This window comes from Brassica napus, chromosome C5, assembly GCF_020379485.1.
Source record: "Brassica napus cultivar Da-Ae chromosome C5, Da-Ae, whole genome shotgun sequence".
Taxonomy (NCBI): domain Eukaryota; kingdom Viridiplantae; phylum Streptophyta; class Magnoliopsida; order Brassicales; family Brassicaceae; genus Brassica; species Brassica napus.
The window spans coordinates 10,197,846-10,218,194 of record NC_063448.1 but is presented as its reverse complement, the minus strand read 5'-3'; the positions used below and the strand labels follow the sequence as shown (position 1 = coordinate 10,218,194).

The following is a 20,349-nucleotide window of genomic DNA, read 5'->3' as shown; positions in this document are numbered from 1 at the left end:
TATCTATATTTTAGGAATATTCAATAAACATATTAGATTACCTTCTAAAATAAATAGTTTGTTTAAATATAAATTAATCGTTCGAATAGCGAATTATAAACCGTTTGATTTAAATATTTAAATTTTAGTGAGTAGTCGAAATATTAATTAGTTAGAATAACGAACTAGGTAAATTTTATGTGTGTTTTTAAATGATAAAAATAATTAATGATGAAATCTATGAATAGTTAATATGTTAGTGGCAAAACTGTAATAAATACATAAAAGAGAATTAATAAATATCTGCCAAAATTATTATGGTAAATACATTTAATAACTAGTTAAGATGATTGAAAAATGTAAAAACCGCAATAAAACATTTTAAACCGGTAAATTTTGATTTGTACTTTTGTTTTAATAAGATAGAAGATAAATAACTGTCTTTAATTTCAGTGTGTTTCTTTATGATTTCATATCTACTACAAAACACAAAGATAAAGAAAGTGAAAAAGGAAATTGTTAATCTCTTATCTGTTCAAAAAATGAGAAATGTTTACTCGTCTTAAAAAGAAAGGAAATTGCTAGGTTATACTGAAAAAATACAGTTTTGTCACCGACTAAAAAGATCTGATAAACATAGGGCCGGCTTAACAATATAAAGGATTCTTGGGCGAATACAATTTTTAGGTCTCTATAATTAATTAATTTTAATTTTATCATCATAATATTATTAAAAGTATATAAAACTTATCTAAAATTATTAATTTATTTGTATTTTGTAAATATAAAAAAAACAGACTATTATGTCTTTTAAATATTGTGTAAATATGAGATTGAAAGTGGAAAAAGAAAAGTTAGACCCTTGTTGTCATAAAAAAGAAGAAAAAAAAATCTGGGTCCTTTATAGTACTAAATTTGCTTGATTTTAGGTGGGCCCGGGTGATTCCACTGTTTGCCCTCCTACCTAAGCATTGGATAAACAGTCTGGCCCTTGTGTTATAAATATAAGTAACCCTATAGGCTAGAGCAAATCAGCAACAACAAAAAACTTTAAACTCTGTTTCGCCTACTGATATTGCTTCTGTAAGTAGTCATGAAACACAAACTCTCCCACGAAATCGATAACTACCCTGAATCAGACGATGCGGGCACAATCAGAGTCACGGCAAAGATCTTTGGCCAAGATGATAACTCGACATTCACGACTCTGTCCCTTGCCAAAGACTTCATAGATGATGAGAACGAAGAGTGTAAAAGCAAAGAAGACTTGAACTACTTCTTGTTGGAAGCCGGAATCACCGAAGATGTTATCAATAATGCGATATTGGAGCTAATTGTTTATGTTGATGAGGTAACGTGCCCTGCAAGTATCGAGTACTCTCCTGGCTGTGCTTTGAATGTTCGGTTGGATCTTGTTCCTGATTATCTCGATGATGATGATGACTCTGAGATTCAAGAAGCTGCTCAAGTCTCGTTTGATGATACTAGCAATATCCGGTTTGGACCAGCTAGCAAGCTCGTGGTCAAGTCGCTACCCAGGAAAGTATACAACAAGAAGATTAAAAAGGAAAAGAAGAAGAACAAGAAGATGGTTAGCTTGGAAGAGTGCAGGATTTGTTTGCAAGAGTTTAGCAATGGAGGAATGGTTGTGACTTTATCATGTGGACATGAGTTTGACGAAGAGTGTATCGTAAAGTGGTTTGAGACCAGTCATGTTTGTTCATTGTGTCGTCTCGAGTTGCCTTGTCAAGATGATGAGCTATAGCATGTCAAGATTGTTGGGTTGAACTCCGGTTGCTTATTGTAATAAATCATTGTTTAAATATCATTTAAATCCGATATTGTTGTTTTGTTACTTCAGAGTATGTTTTTATGTAGTATCAACATACCATCTTTTGTTGTCTCAAACACCTGGCCAACATCAACATAGGAACAATATATATTGATTATATTAATTATCATTTATACAAAATATAAGGTTCCTAGACAACATCTTTTACATGCAAAATGCCTAAAACTCCCCTGAGTACATGATACAAGCTCTCATACATACTAACACATTATACAGGTACACACTCTATATATATACATTCAAACTAGTCCTTCTTAAGATGTAAGTCCAATCATCATCTATAGAATAGATTACATACTTGAGCCCTCTCTTGAGTTAGTTTGGTTGCTGCAATCACCAAGGATACATAGACATGTTCAGTTTAGTGGATCATATATCTAGATAGTTTCAATGGAAGGTGTGAAAAACGCAAACCTGGTTGTAAGAAGTTTGACCCAAACATTGATTCTGAAACCCAATTTTGATGATGATGATCAGTGGCAAACATGGTTGATCATGAGGGATTTGAAAGCAACTACTACTACTACTAGCTGTTGGATCAAACATTGATGAAGGATCTTGTTGTTGTTGCAAGTTGTTCAAATCCATTTCAGTTTTTATCTTCTTCTCATGATCTTCTTCCATTCCAAGAGTAGTACCAAATGGTGTAGGATACGAATATTCTTCCCCAATTTATTCGAAACCCAAACAACCATCTCCTTGCTGTTCAAACTGCTCAAAGGTTTGTTGCATTTCTGGTCTTCTTGTTTTACAGACTCAAAGAAGCAGTTTGAGTAAACGAGAAGCTAACCATCCATCTCTCTGTTTTCAATTCAGTAGAGCATGACTTGAGAGAGCATTTTTGGAAATGAATAGTAACTATATATTGTGACTTGAACTCTTACCTATTAGGAAGAAAACTGGATTCGCCAGGTAATATTGTTTGCTGGTTACTGTTATCAGGAAGCCAAGTCACGGAGTGAGCCTCTTGCATGGTATTATTACCTCCCATCACCAAGGGCAACTGTATCCCGCTTTGAAACTGCAGTATTAAGGCTTTGGTCTTGTTAAGAAATTGTCCTCATGAAGACAGTGTGTGTGAGAATATAAAGCTCTCATATGATTGAGTTGAAAGGAGAATAAATTTTATACACCTTGTGAAACTGTACTTTTTCAATAGATTTCCTCAATGATTCTTCCAAAAAGTGAAGTGCTCAGCGTTTTCACTTCTATTGATGTTTGTCCAGCAACTAAAAACAACCACCATAAGAAGAAGAAGACTCAAATATGACTGAAACTAGATTCCAAGATACTTGAAAACTCAAGAATATAATATTACACACCTTAGCCTCCTATGACACACCATAAGCTGAGCTTGGAAAATGGCTACGTGGTTACTTAGACCCTGTCGTGGGGGTAAAGGTAACAAAAACTTCAGCAATCTGACTCAGAGAGCTTTAAAGTATCTAACAAAATTCAAGAAACCATGATGGTTGATACATACCTTGATAGTTTGATTCCTGCAACATAAAGAGAAGACACCATATCAGAGGCTTATTAACAACAAAAGTATGGTTAGTATATGAAGTCGTAGCAAGTACCTTGCTCCTAAAAACTCATGTATGTTTACATCATGATCAAGCTTCTTAAAAGTCCTCTTTAATGCCTGCAATGGAGCAAATACAAATAAGCTCAGATATGAAACAAAAACGTTCATGTGAAAAGAAGTAATCCAGTGAGGTTTATTCTTGACTTCAAGGCTCTCCAGCTTCCTGTTATGTCAAAAAACCCAACACTTTATTTTAGTTCAATAGCACAAACTACATGATAGGGTTGAGAGTAACCTATAGTTTTACATAATAATGCTTACGTACCTTTTTGTCCTTTCTTATGGAGTTAATTGAGCAAACTTAGAAATAACCTCTTCAATGCATTATATCATCTATATTTCACTTTGTTTTTTGTTTTTATGATTTCATTCCTATTTGTCCTTTGTTTTTTTTTTTTTTTTTTTTTGATGATTTCATTCCTGTTTATAAAACACAGAAAAATGTGAAAGGGAAAGAACAGAGTAGTTACACAAAAAAGGAAAGACCATAGTAAAAAAAGGAAATTGTTAATCTGTCGTCTGTAAGAAAAAGGAAATTATCAATTCGTCTTGAAAAGAAAAAAAGGAAATTAGTAAACAAAATACTATTAGGTAACCGACTAAAAACGTTAGATAAAAACTAGTCCTTGTGTTATAAATAAGTCACCCTAAAACAAATCAAGTTCATCGATTCAGTTTCTTTTTTCAGAGCGACTATCAAAGAGAAAAAAAAAAGCGTTAAACTCTGTTTTTTCGACTGATATTTGCTTTCGTAAGTAGTCATGAAACACAGATTATCCCACGAAATAGATAACTACCCTGAACCAGACGATGTGGGCATAATCAGAGTAACGGCAAGGATCTTTGGCCAAGATGATAACTCGACGTTCACGGCTCTGTCGCTTGCAAGAGACTTCATAGAGAACGACGAGTGTACAACAAAAGAAGACTTGAACTACTTCTTGCTGGAAGCCGGAATCAACGAAGATTTTATCGATAATGCGATACTGGAGCTAATTGTTTATGTTGATGAGGTAACTTGCCCTGCAAGTATCGAGTACTCTCCTGGATGTGCTTTGAAAGTTCGGTTGGATCTTATTCCTGATTATCTCGATGATGATGATGATGACTCTGAGGTTCAAGAAGCTGCTCAAGCCTCGTTTGATGAAACTATCAGTATCCGGTTTCGACCAGCTAGCAAGCTCGTTGTCAAGTCGCTAACCAGGAAAATATACAACAAGAAGATTAAAAAGGAAAAGAAGAAGATGATTAGCTTGGAAGAGTGCAGGATTTGTTTGCAAAAGTTTAGCAATGGAGGAATGGTTGTGACTTTATCATGTGGACATGAGTTTGACGAAGAGTGTATCGTAAAGTGGTTTGAGACCAGTCATGTTTGTCCTTTGTGTCGTCTCGAGTTGCCATGTCAAGATGAACTATAGTATGTCAAGATTGTAGGGTTGAACTTCGGTTACTTATTGTAATAACTCATTGTTAAATATCTTTTTCCATCCGAGATCCTTTTGTTTTGTTCTTTTGAGTATGTTCTTTATATAGTATCAATATACCATGTTTTGCAACACCTAGCCAACATCAACATATAAACTATATTTCACAATCTCTCATACATACTAAAACCTTATACATGTACACACTCTCTCTCTCTCTCTATATATATATATATATATGGACATTATAGCAATGACTGGAAGTCTGAAACTAGTCCTTGTTCAGACATAAGTCCAGTCATCATCCTAGAATAGATTACATACATGAGCGCTCTCTTGAGTTAGTTCAGTTGCTGCAATCACCAAAGATAAAGAGACATTAATTTTGGTGGATCATATAGCCATAGATAGTTCCAATGTAAGGTGTGAAACACACAAACCTGGTTGTAAGAAGTTTGACCAAACATTGAACCTGAAACCCAATTTTGATGATAATGAAGATCAGTGGCAAACATGGGTTGATCAGGAGGGATTTGAAAGCAAACGCTACTACTAGCTGTTGGATCAAACATTGATGAAGGATCTTGTTGTTGTTGTTGTTGCAAGTTGTTCCATTCCATTCCAGTTTTTATCTTCTTCTCATGATCTTTTTCCATTCCAAGAGTAGTACCAAATGGTGTAGGATACGAATATTCCTCCCCAATTTGTTGGAAACCCAAACAACCGTCTCCTTGTTGTTCTAACTGCTCAACTTGTTCTCCAGGGATGCTGCGTTTCTGATCTTCTTGTTTTACAGACTCAAAGAAGCAGTTTGAGTAATCAGGAAGCAAACCATATATCCATCTCTCTGTTTTCAATTCATTAGAGCACGACTTAGAGAGCATAGTCTGGAAGTGAATAATTTTTATATACTGCGACTTCGGACTCTTACCTATGAGGAAGAAAGCTGGAATCACCAGGTAGTATTGTTTGCTGGTTATCTTTATCAGGAGGCCAAGACATGGAGTGAGCTTCTTGCATAGTATTATTATCTCCCATCACCTTATGATCCTTATTCTTTAGGGCTTTTGCTATTTCTTTTGCTATATATATCGATGCCTTCGGTGTTGTAAAAGGCACGACTTATTTGATTTAATAAAAAGAGCTTTTATAAAACTCTAAACCTTGTTCTCGGATAGAGCTTCGACTCTCAACGATCTCAAGAAGGCATTTAATCCAGGCATTCTCAGAATCAATAGATTACTTGCGTTATACGTAGCTTGCACTACACTAGTTGGTATCAGAGACTTTAGGTTTTGATTTCTCAATTGAGACTTTCGATCTTTGTTCCTTCCGCATGACCTCTTCAAAGAATTCATCCATCATCATGCCCTCCACGAAAACAAACCTCTGAAAAACAGCAAGAAGAACTCCGCAATACGTTGGAGAACTTTATCGCCAGACTTCATGATACTCTTCTTCACGCCGTCGAAACAGCCCTCGCAACCGCTATGCAACGACAACAGAACAATCCGGGTCACACAGCTCAGCATCAACAATAAGGTTTCGCTCATCAACACGCCCGTGGGGAAGACTCTTCTGATGATGATCTTGCAGAAAACTTGTTCGCTAATCCTCAAAACGTCCGTCACCAAGATCGTGTCGCCACTCAAGCTGAGCATCAACTCAATAGACGAGAAATTCAGCCTGGAGAAGGACGATGGGATTTCGGGTTTCGGGTTGAGATTCCTGAGTTTTCGGGAAACCTTAGCACCGAGGAGTTCTTAGATTGGGTAAGCTCCATTGAAGAAATCTTAGAATTCAAACGAATTCCGGGAGATCAATGTGTTCCTTTAATCGCATCACGCTTCAAAAACAGAGCAATGGCGTGGTGGCAACAGATTAAAGAATCTCGACGCCGATCGGGTAAGCCTCGTATCGATTCATGGGAACGACTCAAGAAACACATGCGTCGTGCATTTCTCCCATACAACTACGAACGAAACCTCTACCAAAAACTACAATCTCTCAGACAAGGAACTCGTACGGTCGACGAATACGCAACAGACTTCTTTCATATGGTTGCTCGAACAACTCTCGTCGAAACAGAGGAACAACTTGTCTCACGGTTCATCGGCGGTTTGCGCTATCAAATTCTGCACTGTAGCAGTTTAACCCTCTCACGGTTTCGGAAGCACACCAACGCGCTCTCGCGATGGAAATTCAGTACCGCTCTTCTTGGGGAACCTCTACGGCACGATCCCGAGCTTCCACCTCTCAAAACACGGAGACAAGTACAGCGACCGCATCGGAAACTACCAATAAAGCTATTATTCCGCGTACTGGGAATGCAACGGCTTCAGCAACAGATTCCATCGCCCAAAATCGACCTTGACGAACAAGGGCTCTTTGATGCTTTTCTTGCGGTGAAAACGGACACATAAAATCTGCATGTCCTCATCAAAACCGTCACGGGTTACTCAACCAGGATGCTAATTTTGAGGAGGAACCACAATATGACACCTCTGGGTCGGACCAAGAGACAGAGACGGAGTTGATTGCCGGTGATACAGGTGCTCACGCACTAGTATTTCGACGCAGCTGCCTTCTCCCTCGTTCTAACCAAGAATCGTGGCTCCGCACAACCTTGTTCCGATCCACATGCACCATTCATGGCAAGATTTTCAAGCTTATTTTGGATTCGAGCAGTTGTGCCAATGTTATTTCGGCACTAGCCGTTAAGAAACTGGATCTCAAATCCATTGTTTATCCTTCACCATATAAACTTGCTTGGCTCAACAAAAGCGTTGAACTCACAGTCTCTCGTCAAGTCATGGTTTCATTCTCAATTGGATCCTACTTAGACTCTGTTTGCTGTGATGTTGTTCCTATGGATGCATGCCATCTTCTCCTTGGGCCCCCTTGGCAATACGATAAGGATGTAACCCATCACGGCAAGGCTAATACCTACAGTTTCAAGTTTAAGGGACTTACTATTACCTTATTACCATCTCCAGAGGTAGCTCCTGCAGACGAGACCCCTGCAACACCAGCATCATCAACGTCAAAACCAGGAGTCACTCTTCTCTCCCCACCGAAAGCAGCTTTCGAAGCTCAACTTCGAAACTCAGAAGAGGTATGGGCATTGGTCGCGGCACCAGTTTCTTCTTCACCTCCGATGGACACTCCACCAGAGTTCGGCCCACTTTTGTCTTCTTTTGAGGACGTTTTCCCACCGAACCTCCCTACCGGTATACCGCCTCTTAGAGACATTCAACAACATAGATCTCTTGCCTAACTCCACCCTTCCGAACCAACCTCATTATCGGATGAGTCCACAAGAGCATGATGAACTACGAAGGCAAGTGGAAGAACTCTTTGCAAAGGGTCATGTACGTGAAAGTCTTAGCCCAGCAGCGGTTACCGCTTTGCTAATCCCAAAGAAAGATGGTACGTATGTGTGTCGACAGCAGAGCTATCAATAAAAAAACCATTCGTTACCGTTTTCCCATCCTGCATCTCGACGACCTCCTTGATCAAATAGGCAAAGCATCTATCTTTTCGAAGTTAGATCTTAAGAGTGGTTACCATCAGATTCGTATTCGTCCAGGTGATGAATGGAAAACAACTTTCAAAACCCGTGAAAGACTGTTTGAGTGGTTGACCATGCCTTTCTTCACAAGTCGCCATCAGAGCCATTGTAGTTGATGTCAATGGAGCCTCATGTTGTTGTCGTTGGTGATTTACAATGGAACTTAAAGGTTTAGACATGTAGAAGAGACGCACGTATTAGAGCCACCGCGTCAGGACACTTCCAGTGCCGATCTACTTTTTTAACCAACCGTGAACCATTGGAGGAGAGGTCCATGTCACCGGAGAGCCATGACATTGCTGTCCGAGCCGTCGCAAGTCACCGCCGTCAAGATCCGAGAAATAACCTCACGATCTCCACCCTTGCTTGCTCAACAAGCTTCTTCTCTTCACTTGGCTTGGTCGCTCACCAATGACCTATCCACCTTCAGCCGTGAGTCTATGCATGAGGTTTAAGTGTCATTCCCATCTTCTTGTACGATCACATGATCTTTGGAATTTTTATTATGGTGCAAGCAACCTGATATGAAAAACCCTAGACCTTTCTTGTGCAGGAAGAAATCCTCTCAAGTTGTGAATCTCAAGTTGAGTCATGTTAGTCGAGGCATGTCTGTGTTTCCAAGCTTTCCGATCTATATCCAGTTTTGGCTAAGGTGAGGGTCTATTCCATAAATCCCGTACTAGTGTAGAATTATTCCTATGTTAGTTTAGATTTCGAATCATGATCTGTCTGTTTGAATTGAGTCTGTTTGAGTCTTGATTGTTAGTTAGTCTATTCATTGTAAACTGGAACTAGGGGTCTAGAGGATTCAACCGGATTGAGTAATGTTAAAAATGATTTATTTATTATATATATGTATACATAGTTATGAGTATGGACTATTGTGAGAGGGCTGGGGTTCAGAGATGTTTGGACTAGCGACGCAGCTTTGGTGGGCGGGGGCTCAGAGACGTCTGGGCTAGCGACGCAGATTGTGTGGGGCGTGGGTGCAGAGACATTTGCATTCGACGCAGCTTTGGTGGGCGGGGGTACGGAGACAGACTGTACTATCGACGCAGCGTATGTATATATATATCCGTATGAGGAGATGCGGGGTGTATGGACTAGCTATATGCTATCATCGCATTGTTTGTGATGTGTGATGCTTTAGGCGTCTTGTTTGTTCATGTTAGAGCTAAACTTCCATAGTGGAAGTTCTATTTACTCAAGTCAGTGGTTTGCGCGTTTAGCATCCCATACCTCACAGAGTAACTCCCCTGTTGTTCACCCCCCCCATCTTCCCATTGCAGGTGAGCTTGCCGAGTAGTTGGATATCTGGACGGTTTGGTGTCTTGGGGATCACATATTTTATTCCGGTTTTACATTTGATTTATTAGACGTAATTTTATAAATCAATTTAAAGATGTATTTCTTTTGTATTTATTTTATTAAATGCTTTGGTATTTTATTCGGTTTTGAATAACTCGGTTTGATTCGGTACTTTTCGGTAAGTAGCACGCCGGTCTCGAAAGAGGAGGAGACGGATGTTACAATTTGGTATCATAGCAGGGTTCTGTCCCGGCTCTGACCTGGGATGGCGATTTGTGGGACTCGGATTTAATTGGTTTTTAGACGATTTCAAAATATTTTTGGGGACTTGGGAATTTTTTTTAAAAAATAGCATCTTTCCGCTCAGTAAGTTCTACCTCAATTGTCCTTTTATATCGATGAGTAACTCATCGTCATTCGTCCTTCAGCTAACAGGGTTCCAGCCAGATGTTCAATAGATGGATGATGTCATAGTTTGCCAGATTGCTTGGGGTTTTATCAGTTTCTTCAGTCGTGTTCAGAGATGGTCCGTGAGTGGATATGTGACGTTTCCGCCACCACCTAACTTTAAGCCATCACTCCACGAGTTTTTGTTACTGGAGCTTATTTGATATGAGAGGTGAGCCATTGGTTGGCATGTGTTATTGTTGTGTATGAGGTAATTGACTATTGGAGGTATGTTCAGTTTGTAAACTCGTGGGGATTGCTTTGGAATGGGGGTGCGACACCTTGTGTTGTGTTTATATTGGAGTTACACTTAGTTTGGTGTGCTAGATTTTGGATGTGTTGATCGTTTCAGAGTGTTTAAGTTATGAAGATTCAGACAGCTGCACAGAGACGCTGGAAGCTATTTGTATTCATTGAGATGTGCCAGTTCTACTCGGAGTTGACGAGTTCATTGGGGATCTAGCAGAGTTAGAGTATAACTAGTACGATGTCATTCTTGGGATGGATTGACTGTCTCCATAAGGCAAGAATGCATATTCATGGAGCATTGGAGAGATTATATTGCCTCCATGTTACATGTTGATGAGTTATTGGAGAGAGGAGCAGAGAGATTTTTGGTGATCATTTCGATGGTTTAGGATGATGGACAACATGAGCTGCAGGATATTCTAGTTTTTACAGATTATGAGGATGTATTTGAAGCCTTAAAACGGCCACCACTAGCCAGAGGAGATGCTCCTACAATTTAGTTGGAACCGAGGACAGTATCAGCTTCTCGAGCTCCATACAGTCTAGCACCAGCAGAGATGGCTGAGTTGAAAAAGCAGTTGGAGGAACTATCGGATATGGTTTTCATTTCACCAATTGGAGCATGTACGGAGGACGTATTTCAGTACACATTATAGACATTATGAGTTCGTGATGATATGAATTGGGTTGTCGAATGCACCTGTAGCATTCAGGAAATTTATGGATGATGTCTTCTGTGAGCACTTGGATAAGTGCGCAATTGTCTTCGTTGACGACATCCTGATTTGTTCTCAGAGCAGAGAGGAGCATGTTAAGCATTTATAGATTGTATTGGGTAAGCTTGGAGAGCATCGGTTGTTTGCTAGCTGAATAGTAGCTTGTGGAAATGGGACATGGTGACAACAGATCTTGTGACTAGACTCCCGATAACCTATTGTGGGAGGAATACTATTTGGGCGATTGTGGATAGACTCACCAAGTTTGCCCATTTCCTAGAGATCAAGAAGACGAACAGTGATGATCAGTTGGCGCAGATTTACATTAGAGAGACTGTGAGGTATCATGGAGTTCTCATCAGCATTGTATAAACCATGATGCAAAAGTTCACATCTACATTTTTGAGAGCCTTTCAGAAGGCACTTGGGACAAGGGTTCATTGAGTACATCATATCATCCGCAGACAGATTGCCAGTCAGAGAATACTATTCAGACATTAGAGGATATGCTCAGGGCTTGCGTCCTAGATTGGAATGGAAGCTAGGAAAAGTATTTACCTCTAGCAGAGTTTGCCTACAACATCTATCATTCAAGTATTGAGATTGCACCGTATAAGGCGCTTTATGGTAGGTCTTGTCGTACGCCACTTTGTTGGACATAAGTGGGGGAGAGGCGAGACTTAGAACCAGCAATGGTTCAAGAGACGGTAGAACAGGTACATATGCTCAAGACTCAGCTTAAGGAAGCCCATGATCGTCAGAAGAATTATGCAGATAAGCGACGTAAAGATTTGAATTTTCAGGTAGGAGACTTAGTATACCTGAAATGAGGATATTTCAGGAGGATCTAAGACTCGGAAAAAAAGAAGAAGTTTAAACGGAGATATGTGGGACCGTACCCCTTTGTGGAGGGTATTAGAACATTGGCTTTTAAATTGCAGTAATCAGTAGAGATAATAGACTTTCATGATGTGTTTCTTTGTCAGTTTTGAGGACGGGTGTAAGAGAGGAAAATCTCATTTTGCAGCCAAAGGACTTTGTTAAAAAAAAAAAAAAAAATTTTGAGGAAAGCATCAACCGCTGGAATAGTTCATGTACAGTTACAGTTATCTGTTAGACATTCAGATATCACTTTAAGAAGCTTTTTATGGAAGATCATTCACACACATGCTATGATGGACCAAAGTGGGGAAACACTATGATATAAAACATCCAATGGTCTAAAGGACGTTGAAACAAATAAAAATGCTCAAGAATCACCTAAATGAAGTTGATGGCAAAAAAAGGGCAGTTAATGCTGGAAAGGTTTGGAAGTTAAGTTGGATTAGATGAAAATTTTCAAGGGGATCTAAGTCTTAGAAGCAAGAATTTAAGCTGAGATATATGAGACCATATCCTATTTTGGAACGGACTGGAGCAGTGCTTATTGTTTGAGTTTATCAGCAGAGTTGTCAGACTTCTATGACATGCTCCATATGTCAGTTTTGAGGAAATTCGTGAGAGAACCAGAGCTCTTTTAGCAGCAGCCGCAAGTGATCTTGGTAAAAAAAAAGCAAATTGTTTGTACCTTGCAACCAGTAGAAATTTTTGATCGGAAAGTAAAAGGTTTAGGAGATGATGACCGTGTTGGTCAAAGTTTGTTGAGAAAGAGACATAATCGAGGAGGAGATCTGGGAGACCGAAAGTCATATACGGATTGACTATCTAGGGCTTTATTTCAGGATGATATTTGACAGCAGCTCATGATTTGAATTCGAAGACGAATTCCTTGTTAGTGGGGAAGAATTGTAACGACCCGGTTCTGTCAAAACCGGTTTGATTTTAGTTAACCATAATTAATAATATCAAGCCCGGTTGTCGTTCAACTATGCGTTTTGGTGTGTATATACTCAACACGCAAGCCTCCATTTTTCCACAAACCCTCGCCGCACACCTTCACGCCTCCATATTCCAATAACCCCTTGAGACACCGTTCTTCACAAGTCGCCATCAGAGCCATTGTAGTTGATGTCAATGGAGCCTCATGTTGTTGTCGTTGGTGATTTACAATGGAACTTAAAGGTTTAGACATGGAGAAGAGACGCATTGGAGCCACCGCGTCAGGACACTTCCGGTGCCGATCTACATATCTAACCAACCGTGAACCATTGGAGGAGAGATCCATGTCACCGGAGAGCCATGACATTGCTGTCCGAGCCGTCGCAAGTCACCGCCGTCAAGTCACCGCCGTCAAGATCCGAGAAATAACCTCACGATCTCTACCCTTGCTTGCTCAACAAGCTTCTTCTCTTCACTTGGCTTGGTCGCTCACCAATGACGTATCCACCTTCAGCCGTGAGTCTATGCATGAGGTTCAAGTGTCATTCCCATGTTCTTGTACGATCACATGATCTTTGGAATGTTTATTATGGTGCAAGCAACCTGATATGACAAACCATAGACCTTTCTTGTGCAGGAAGAAATCCTTTCAAGTTGTGAATCTCAAGTTGAGTCATGTTAGTCGAGGCATGTCTGTGTTTCCAAGCTTTCCGATCTATATCCAGTTTTGGCTAAGGTGAGGGTCTATTCCATAAATCTCGTACCAGTGTAGAATTCTTCCTATGTTAGTTTAGATTTCGAATCATGATCCGTCTGTTTGAATTGAGTATGTTTGAGTCTTGATTGTTAGTTAGTCCTTTCATTGTAAACTGGAACTAGGGGTCTAGAGGATTCAACCATTGATTGGATTGTATGATGTTAAAAAATGATTTATTTATTATATACGTGTATACATAGTTATGAGTAGGGACTATGTGAGAGGGCGGGGGTTCAGAGATGTCTGGAATAGCGACGCAGCTTCGGTGGGTGGGGGCTCAGAGATGTCTGGTCTAGCGACGCAGATTGTGTGGGGCGTGGGTGCAGAGACGTTTGCATTCGACGCAGCTTTGGTGGGCGGGGGTACGGAGACAGACTGTGCTAGCGACGCAGCGTATGTATTTATATATCCGTATGAGGAGATGCAGGGTGTATGGACTAGCTATATGCTATCATCGCATTGTTTGTGATGTGTGATGCTTTAGGCGTCTTGTTTGTTCATGTTAGAGATAAACTTCCATAGTGGGAGTTCTATTTACTCAAGTCAGTGGTTTGAGTGTTTAGCATCCCATACCTCACGGAGTAACACCCCTGTTGCTCACCTCCCATCTTCCCATTACAGGTGAGCTTGCCGAGTAGTTGGATATCTGGACGGTTTGGTGTCTTGGGGATCACATATTTTATTCCGGTTTTACATTCGATTTATTAGACGTATTTTTATAAATCAATTTAAAGATGTATTTCTTTTGTATTTATTTTATTAAATGCTTTAGTATTTTATTCGGTTTTGAATAACTGGGTTTGATTCGGTAGTTTTCGGTAAGTAGCATGCCGGTCTCAAAAGAGGAGGAGACGGATGTTACAATTTGGTATCATAGCAGGGTTCCGTCCCGGCTCTGACATGGGCGTTGGAGGCTAACCATGATTTGCGTTTATTAAACGTTTAGGAACTAATATTAGCATTTTAGTTTGTCCTGTTAAGGAAGAATCTACTCGTCTGCTCGACATTTGTTGCCCTGGTCTAGCGAAACAAATGAGATAGAGAACTATCTATCAACATGGTTTTGGATGAAACGGACGTCCCTGGAGAGTTTGATTTTTGATTCGAGGTTTATGTCTTTGCTTTGCATGTAGAAGATATTATCCCTATGCTTTATGCTTCATTTACTTGTAATCATCGAACACAATGCAGATCATAACCAATATAATGAAATGACTTTTCTTTTCCATCTGTATTATACTTTTGTCTTCTGATGGGTGTTTTTGATAATTCATAAAACAAAATAGAACGTTAAGCTTTTAGCAAACTGTATCAGCAGCATGTATCCTTGGTTTCGGTCAAACACTAAAAAAGCTAGGCAAGTAGCTACACAAAGAAAAACATCATCTCTATCAGCTTCACAGAGAGATAAGAAGAAGACTTCTACACTCTTTCTTACAGTGATCAAAAAAGATAAAAAAAAAATCCGAATATGAATGAATCATCATATTAGGACAAACAAACATGTTCAGGCCAAGGCCATTAACAAAGAGAATCAAGATTCTCGGTTCTGCTTCGAACAATCCGATGGAAAACTTCTCTCACTTTCCTCTCAAACGGATCCAACCCATTTTTCAAAGCCTCATGAACCTCCACAAGCTCCTCCACTCTCTGTTTCACCTCAATCTCCTTCTCCTCGCTCATCGGAAAATGAATCGAATCGATCAGCTCGTTCATCACTCTCGAACTCTTCTCAATCCGACCAATCTCTTTAAGCAACCCACAACAATTCTTCCTGTCCCTCCTCTTCGATTCCTCCACGATCTTATCGTGCAGCGACATAACCGGAGCCGCCCACTGGAACTGCCTCGGCACGAAGAAATTAACTTGCAACCCACGATCCTGACAAGGAATCGCAGCCACCAAAACCCACATCACGAACAACAAAACTGACGCCATCGTGTAAACCGGTACGGCTAAACCGTTGCTCGCGACGACGTCGTTTTGCCGAGGCGTATTTAAGTTGCTCGCCAAGGCTTGCAACTGCTTAGAAGCAGACCACGACCTCGAGACGCTCCACGAGAGCGATCTGAAGTGTCCCATCGAACGGTGGTGATTGTGGCTGTCTTTGACTCTCCCGAACGAACGGTTGCGATGAGCCAAACTCGTTTCTTTCTCGTCGAGCATCCCGATCGCTAAATCGATCAGAGCCTTCTTCGCTCGCCGGAGCTGACCTTCTCCGACGGGACGGCGGCTGTCTAGAGCCGAGATCACGATGTCGGAGAGCTTCTGCCATTGACGGATCTGCTCGATACCGTCGCGGATCGCGTTGCAGACGTCGAGGGCTTTGATGCTCCGTTCGAAGTAATCGGAGATCAGACGGTTCATCGGAGACGTGGAGATTTGAGATCGGTGGTTGAAGACGATGGCTCGGAACTCCTCTTGGCAGCATAGAAACGAATCCAGAAGCTTTCCGATCCATTCTAGAGAGAGAAGCTCGCCGTCGCCGTCGCCGGAGGCGTTGAGATCGGTGAATTTCTCGGCGACTTGTCTCTGGAAAGAATCTAGCTCAGCCTCCATGCTGTGGCTACTACTTCCGGCGGCGGGTGTGTTAGAGTCAACTTGGTGGTCTCGCCGGAAACTTAGCAACGACCTCCCGAATGTTCCCTGAAAATCCGTAGCTGGCATCCTCAGTACAGATGCAAAGTCGGGATTGTTCTTTTGGTTGAGAGAGAGAGAAAGAGAGAGTGATGATGAAAGAGTTAGGAGAAGAAGAGACGAGTTTATAAAGCGATCATTTTGACCGCGTAATTTTAATATATGCTTTGGAAATATTCAATATATTTTAGATATCTTTCCTCTTTTAATTTCACTTTTTAAAAATTTATAAGAAAATAAAAGCTACTATTTGATTTTTGTGTGTTCTCATTCCTTTAAATCTTGTTGTTTCTCTTTTTGTTTACTCGTCACGGAACACGCAATGTACACGTAGAGCGGGGGTAAACAAATCTACAAGCTTCATTTGTAATGGGCACTGTAAAAGAAGTCTCAGTTGCGGGGAACCTTAGAGTCACGGGGCTGTGATGTTTGATGTCGAGAATGAGATACTAGTGGCTGCCACGTGGAGGTAAATTCAAGAGATGGGAGCTGTGACGGGAGACTAAGTCAGTGCACTGTACATGTGGGAAAAAAACAGCCAAGTCTTCGTTGGCGCGTAATGAAGAGAGAGGGTAATAAAGGGACTCGGTCTTGTTGATCCGTTCTTGTCTCTCTAGAAAGCTCAAAATTGACAAACGCTGACATATAATTCCTCTTCTTCTCTTTTTTTCCTATTCTTCTTGTGATTTTACTTTTTGCAAATGTCAGATGATAAAATATCTACTATATTTTATAAATATAGCATTCTAACATTACGTTTATATATATATATATATATATAATATTAGATCTTGTATTGAACTATCTAAATGGATAAATGATTTAAAAAGAATGAAATAAGGTGAATAATATCGCTATCAGTCCAACATCATGTTTGGGCCAGAATTATTGCACAACCTACAAGAATTAAATTCATACAAGACAATATATACTACCATACAGATATCAGAGTATTAAAAAGGTGAAAATTCTATTACATAATATCCCCTGATTTTCTGTCATGTGTGTTCCAAAAAAAGCCAGTTGAAAAAAAAACAAATATCTGAAGATTGAAAGAAAAAACATAAACAAATAAAACCCACACGTGGGATTCACAACTCACAAGGTCGAAGAGGCTTTGTTGTAACATGAAAGCACGTAGATTATTGACCAAGACATGACAAGCTCTCTTTCTTCTCCATATTATATTACTTTTCAAGTTTGATTAGTTTAGTATACTTTCTTTCAGTTAAAGGACAGATGAAATCGTGCAAAAGCGTATTTCCCGCAAATGGTTCCTCATGAGACTCGCTGCCCAGCGTACACGACCAATTAATTTAAGCCCCAGTTGAGACAAAAATCTGAAGGAGACGATTGCTCCTAACATGCTCATTCAATGATCCAGAACACTAAACAGATAACTTATATTATATAAATGAAGAGTGGGTTATGACCGTTATCAGAAAACAAAAAGTATATGTATAATTTGTGTATGATTTACATGTTAGTTGTCTACTTATTAACAGCTTCTTCGAGCTCTCTTAAACCACCAACTTTCTGTTCAATTTCTTCGATAAGCTCTTCACGCCATAGCTCTGCTCTTGCCTTCTCTTCTATGTCTTCTTGCTGCATCATAGAAGCCAAAGCACAATAACAACCCTTTCCAATTTTAGAATAGTTGTGCGTAACTAAATTGTGATGTACTAAAAGTCTATGGCCCAAATTAGCCCAACCTGTCCCGAACGGGCGGCCTAAATTTACTGTACATGATTCTGTAGAAAATATTGTCCCCAGGTCCACCCCGATCTTTACTCAAATTACATCAAATCAGTTAGGTTTGAATTCATTGTTGCCAGAGTTCACATTTTCTTATAAATTTCAGTATTTCATCAAATGATATAAGTTTTAAACATAAACTAAACCTTTTTCATTCCATTTGTGTGTAGTAAGGTCCTGGAGATATATAATAAGCATAATGTACGCAAATGCTTGAGATTGTGACACCTAAAGGCAAACCTAAAGCAATCACCATAATGGAGGGACCGGACCTAAACCAGTCCACGAGGTCAGGGTCTATAAAGACCAGTGTGGGGATAGTCGATTACAACATCCCAAGTTACAATTTGAATGTTTTAGAAAGAAATATACTTACAGTTTCATAGACCCAATATCCAGTTCCATCACCTCCATCTCCACGGTACTCCTCCGAGTCATAGAATGGGTCCTATACATACACCATTATCGACAAATAACTAATTAAAGAACAACTAAGATCCCAAATGCAGCAAATGGGGATGAAATGATTTGATTTATTTGAGTTTTTCCCATACTTTTGCGGAACCGAAGTACAGACATCCCCAACAAGTGAACATGATGTAGAACAAATCTGCCACATCAAACGACCAACAATATTATATCAAAACATTCAAAAACCAAACTGAAGACAACATTTTTAATTTCTTAATGAACTAAATTTTTTTTTGCTACTTACAGACATTCTTGATGGCTTTATCACTTAGATGCCACACGTGTTTCTCTGTAATGATATCACGCATCCCCTCTATTTGTTGAACCATCACAGCCATTAGTGGCAAATCATGTGGCAGTGCCTTTCTTACACACAAGCTTCCTCTCATCAGATTTTTTTCCCTCTTCTCATTCTTTTTCATCTAATTTTCAAAATTCTTAAATGTAAAATTCATATACCGAAATAAATATTGAGATTCTTCATTAAATCCGTAGTTAAAGATTGTTACTTACAGAGAGCCAACATCCATGATTTGGCCCTGAAATCTGCTTAGGCTACAAACAAGACTCAAGTCATATGTTCTATTATAGATGATGAAATAATTAGTTAGTATATGAAAATAGTTAATACCGAGTAACTTGATGAAGAAGGGATATGAAGGTTTGTGAAGGTGAAACTTTTGAATGCTGAGGCCATTGATACTTCTTTGATTAGTGGCAGCAACGGAGGAACGAGAGGAGACAATGTTGTTGCAATATTTTTTTATTTCTAAGTTTTAAGATTAGATTTTTGGAGGCAGAAGATGTGTGGATAAGGGAATCGGTATCGTCCACTCTTTAACTCTTGCGATACATAACTGATGCAACGTACCATCCTATTTCTATTTGGATTTGGATTTGGTTTTATAGTTTCCTTTTTATTCTTGTTCTAGATAAACATTAGCATTTTTAATCTTATTACTAATAAAAGAGACCTTTTGAGGCTTCATAGAGCGTCCACATCAACGAAAAAAATTCTCTCCAAAGATGACACGTGACAATATTAACAAAAAGTAAAAAATAACTAATAAGTAAATATACATATAAAGAAAAATAAATAATAAGTAAATACACATTATAAGAAATAGAAAATTTACATTAAACATTTATGTGAAAAAGTATAATAAAATAAATAAATAAGTAAAACAGAAAATATTTTGGTTATTAAAAAATAAAAAATAAATAAATAAGTGAATATACAATATAAAAAATAATAATAAGTAAATATACAATGTAAGAAATAGAAACATTACATTAAACAATAATATGTAAATATACAATATAAAAAAAAATATGTAAATATACAATATAAGAAATATAAATATTACATTAAACATCTATCATAATATTGTTATTTGATATAAAAAGAAGAAAATTAGTATAAGCAAATATACAGTTAAGAAATGAAAAAACTAAATTAAACATCTATAAATTAATAACCATATACAAAATATAAGAAATATAAATATTATACTAAACATTATCTTATTACTAATAAAAGGGACCTTTTGAGGCTCCATAGAGCGTCCACATCAGCGAAAAAAATTCTCTCCAAAGATGACACGTGGCAATATTACCAAAAAGTAAAAAATAACTAATAAGTAAATATACATATAAAGAAAAATAAATAATAAGTAAATACACATTATAAGAAATAGAAAATTTACATTAAACATTTATGTGAAAAAGTATAATAAAATAAATAAATAAGTAAAACAGAAAATATTTTGGTTATTAA

At 38.8% G+C, this 20,349-nt stretch overlaps 4 protein-coding genes and 1 pseudogene across 5 annotated transcripts; 2 read left to right on the top strand and 3 right to left on the bottom strand.

Annotated features, from left to right (window-relative positions):
* Positions 1–93: 93 nt before the first annotated feature.
* LOC125587537 (E3 ubiquitin-protein ligase RNF181-like) lies at positions 94–1,870 on the top strand. Its single transcript, XM_048758245.1, has one exon. The coding sequence runs from the start codon at positions 1,073–1,075 to the stop codon at positions 1,742–1,744; it is 672 nt and encodes a 223-aa protein (XP_048614202.1). The 5' UTR covers positions 94–1,072; the 3' UTR covers positions 1,745–1,870.
* A 276-nt stretch (positions 1,871–2,146) lies between these two features.
* LOC125587068 lies at positions 2,147–3,740 on the bottom strand (annotated as a pseudogene).
* Positions 3,741–4,180: 440 nt separating this feature from the next.
* LOC106362781 (RING-H2 finger protein ATL79-like) lies at positions 4,181–4,837 on the top strand. The gene has a single exon (XM_013802627.3). It carries the CDS (start codon positions 4,181–4,183, stop codon positions 4,835–4,837), a length of 657 nt encoding a protein of 218 aa, XP_013658081.2.
* A 10,238-nt stretch (positions 4,838–15,075) lies between these two features.
* Positions 15,076–16,598, bottom strand: LOC125587536 (protein ROH1-like). The gene has a single exon (XM_048758244.1). It carries the CDS (start codon positions 16,374–16,376, stop codon positions 15,231–15,233), a length of 1,146 nt encoding a protein of 381 aa, XP_048614201.1. The 5' UTR covers positions 16,377–16,598; the 3' UTR covers positions 15,076–15,230.
* Positions 16,599–17,735: 1,137 nt separating this feature from the next.
* Positions 17,736–19,454, bottom strand: LOC106346927 (photosynthetic NDH subunit of subcomplex B 4, chloroplastic). 2 transcript variants are annotated; one of them, XM_013786392.3, is made up of 6 exons: positions 19,204–19,454; positions 19,086–19,127; positions 18,817–18,994; positions 18,656–18,711; positions 18,478–18,549; positions 17,736–17,951 (listed from the first exon to the last, which is right to left on the bottom strand). In XM_013786392.3, exons 1-6 carry the CDS (start codon positions 19,267–19,269, stop codon positions 17,838–17,840), a joined length of 528 nt encoding a protein of 175 aa, XP_013641846.2. In that variant the 5' UTR covers positions 19,270–19,454; the 3' UTR covers positions 17,736–17,837. The 2 variants fall into 2 exon arrangements, with proteins under 2 accessions (XP_013641846.2, XP_013641847.2); XM_013786393.3 differs by having other exon boundaries at positions 19,086–19,118; positions 19,204–19,444.
* Between the last annotated feature and the right edge of the window lie 895 nt (positions 19,455–20,349).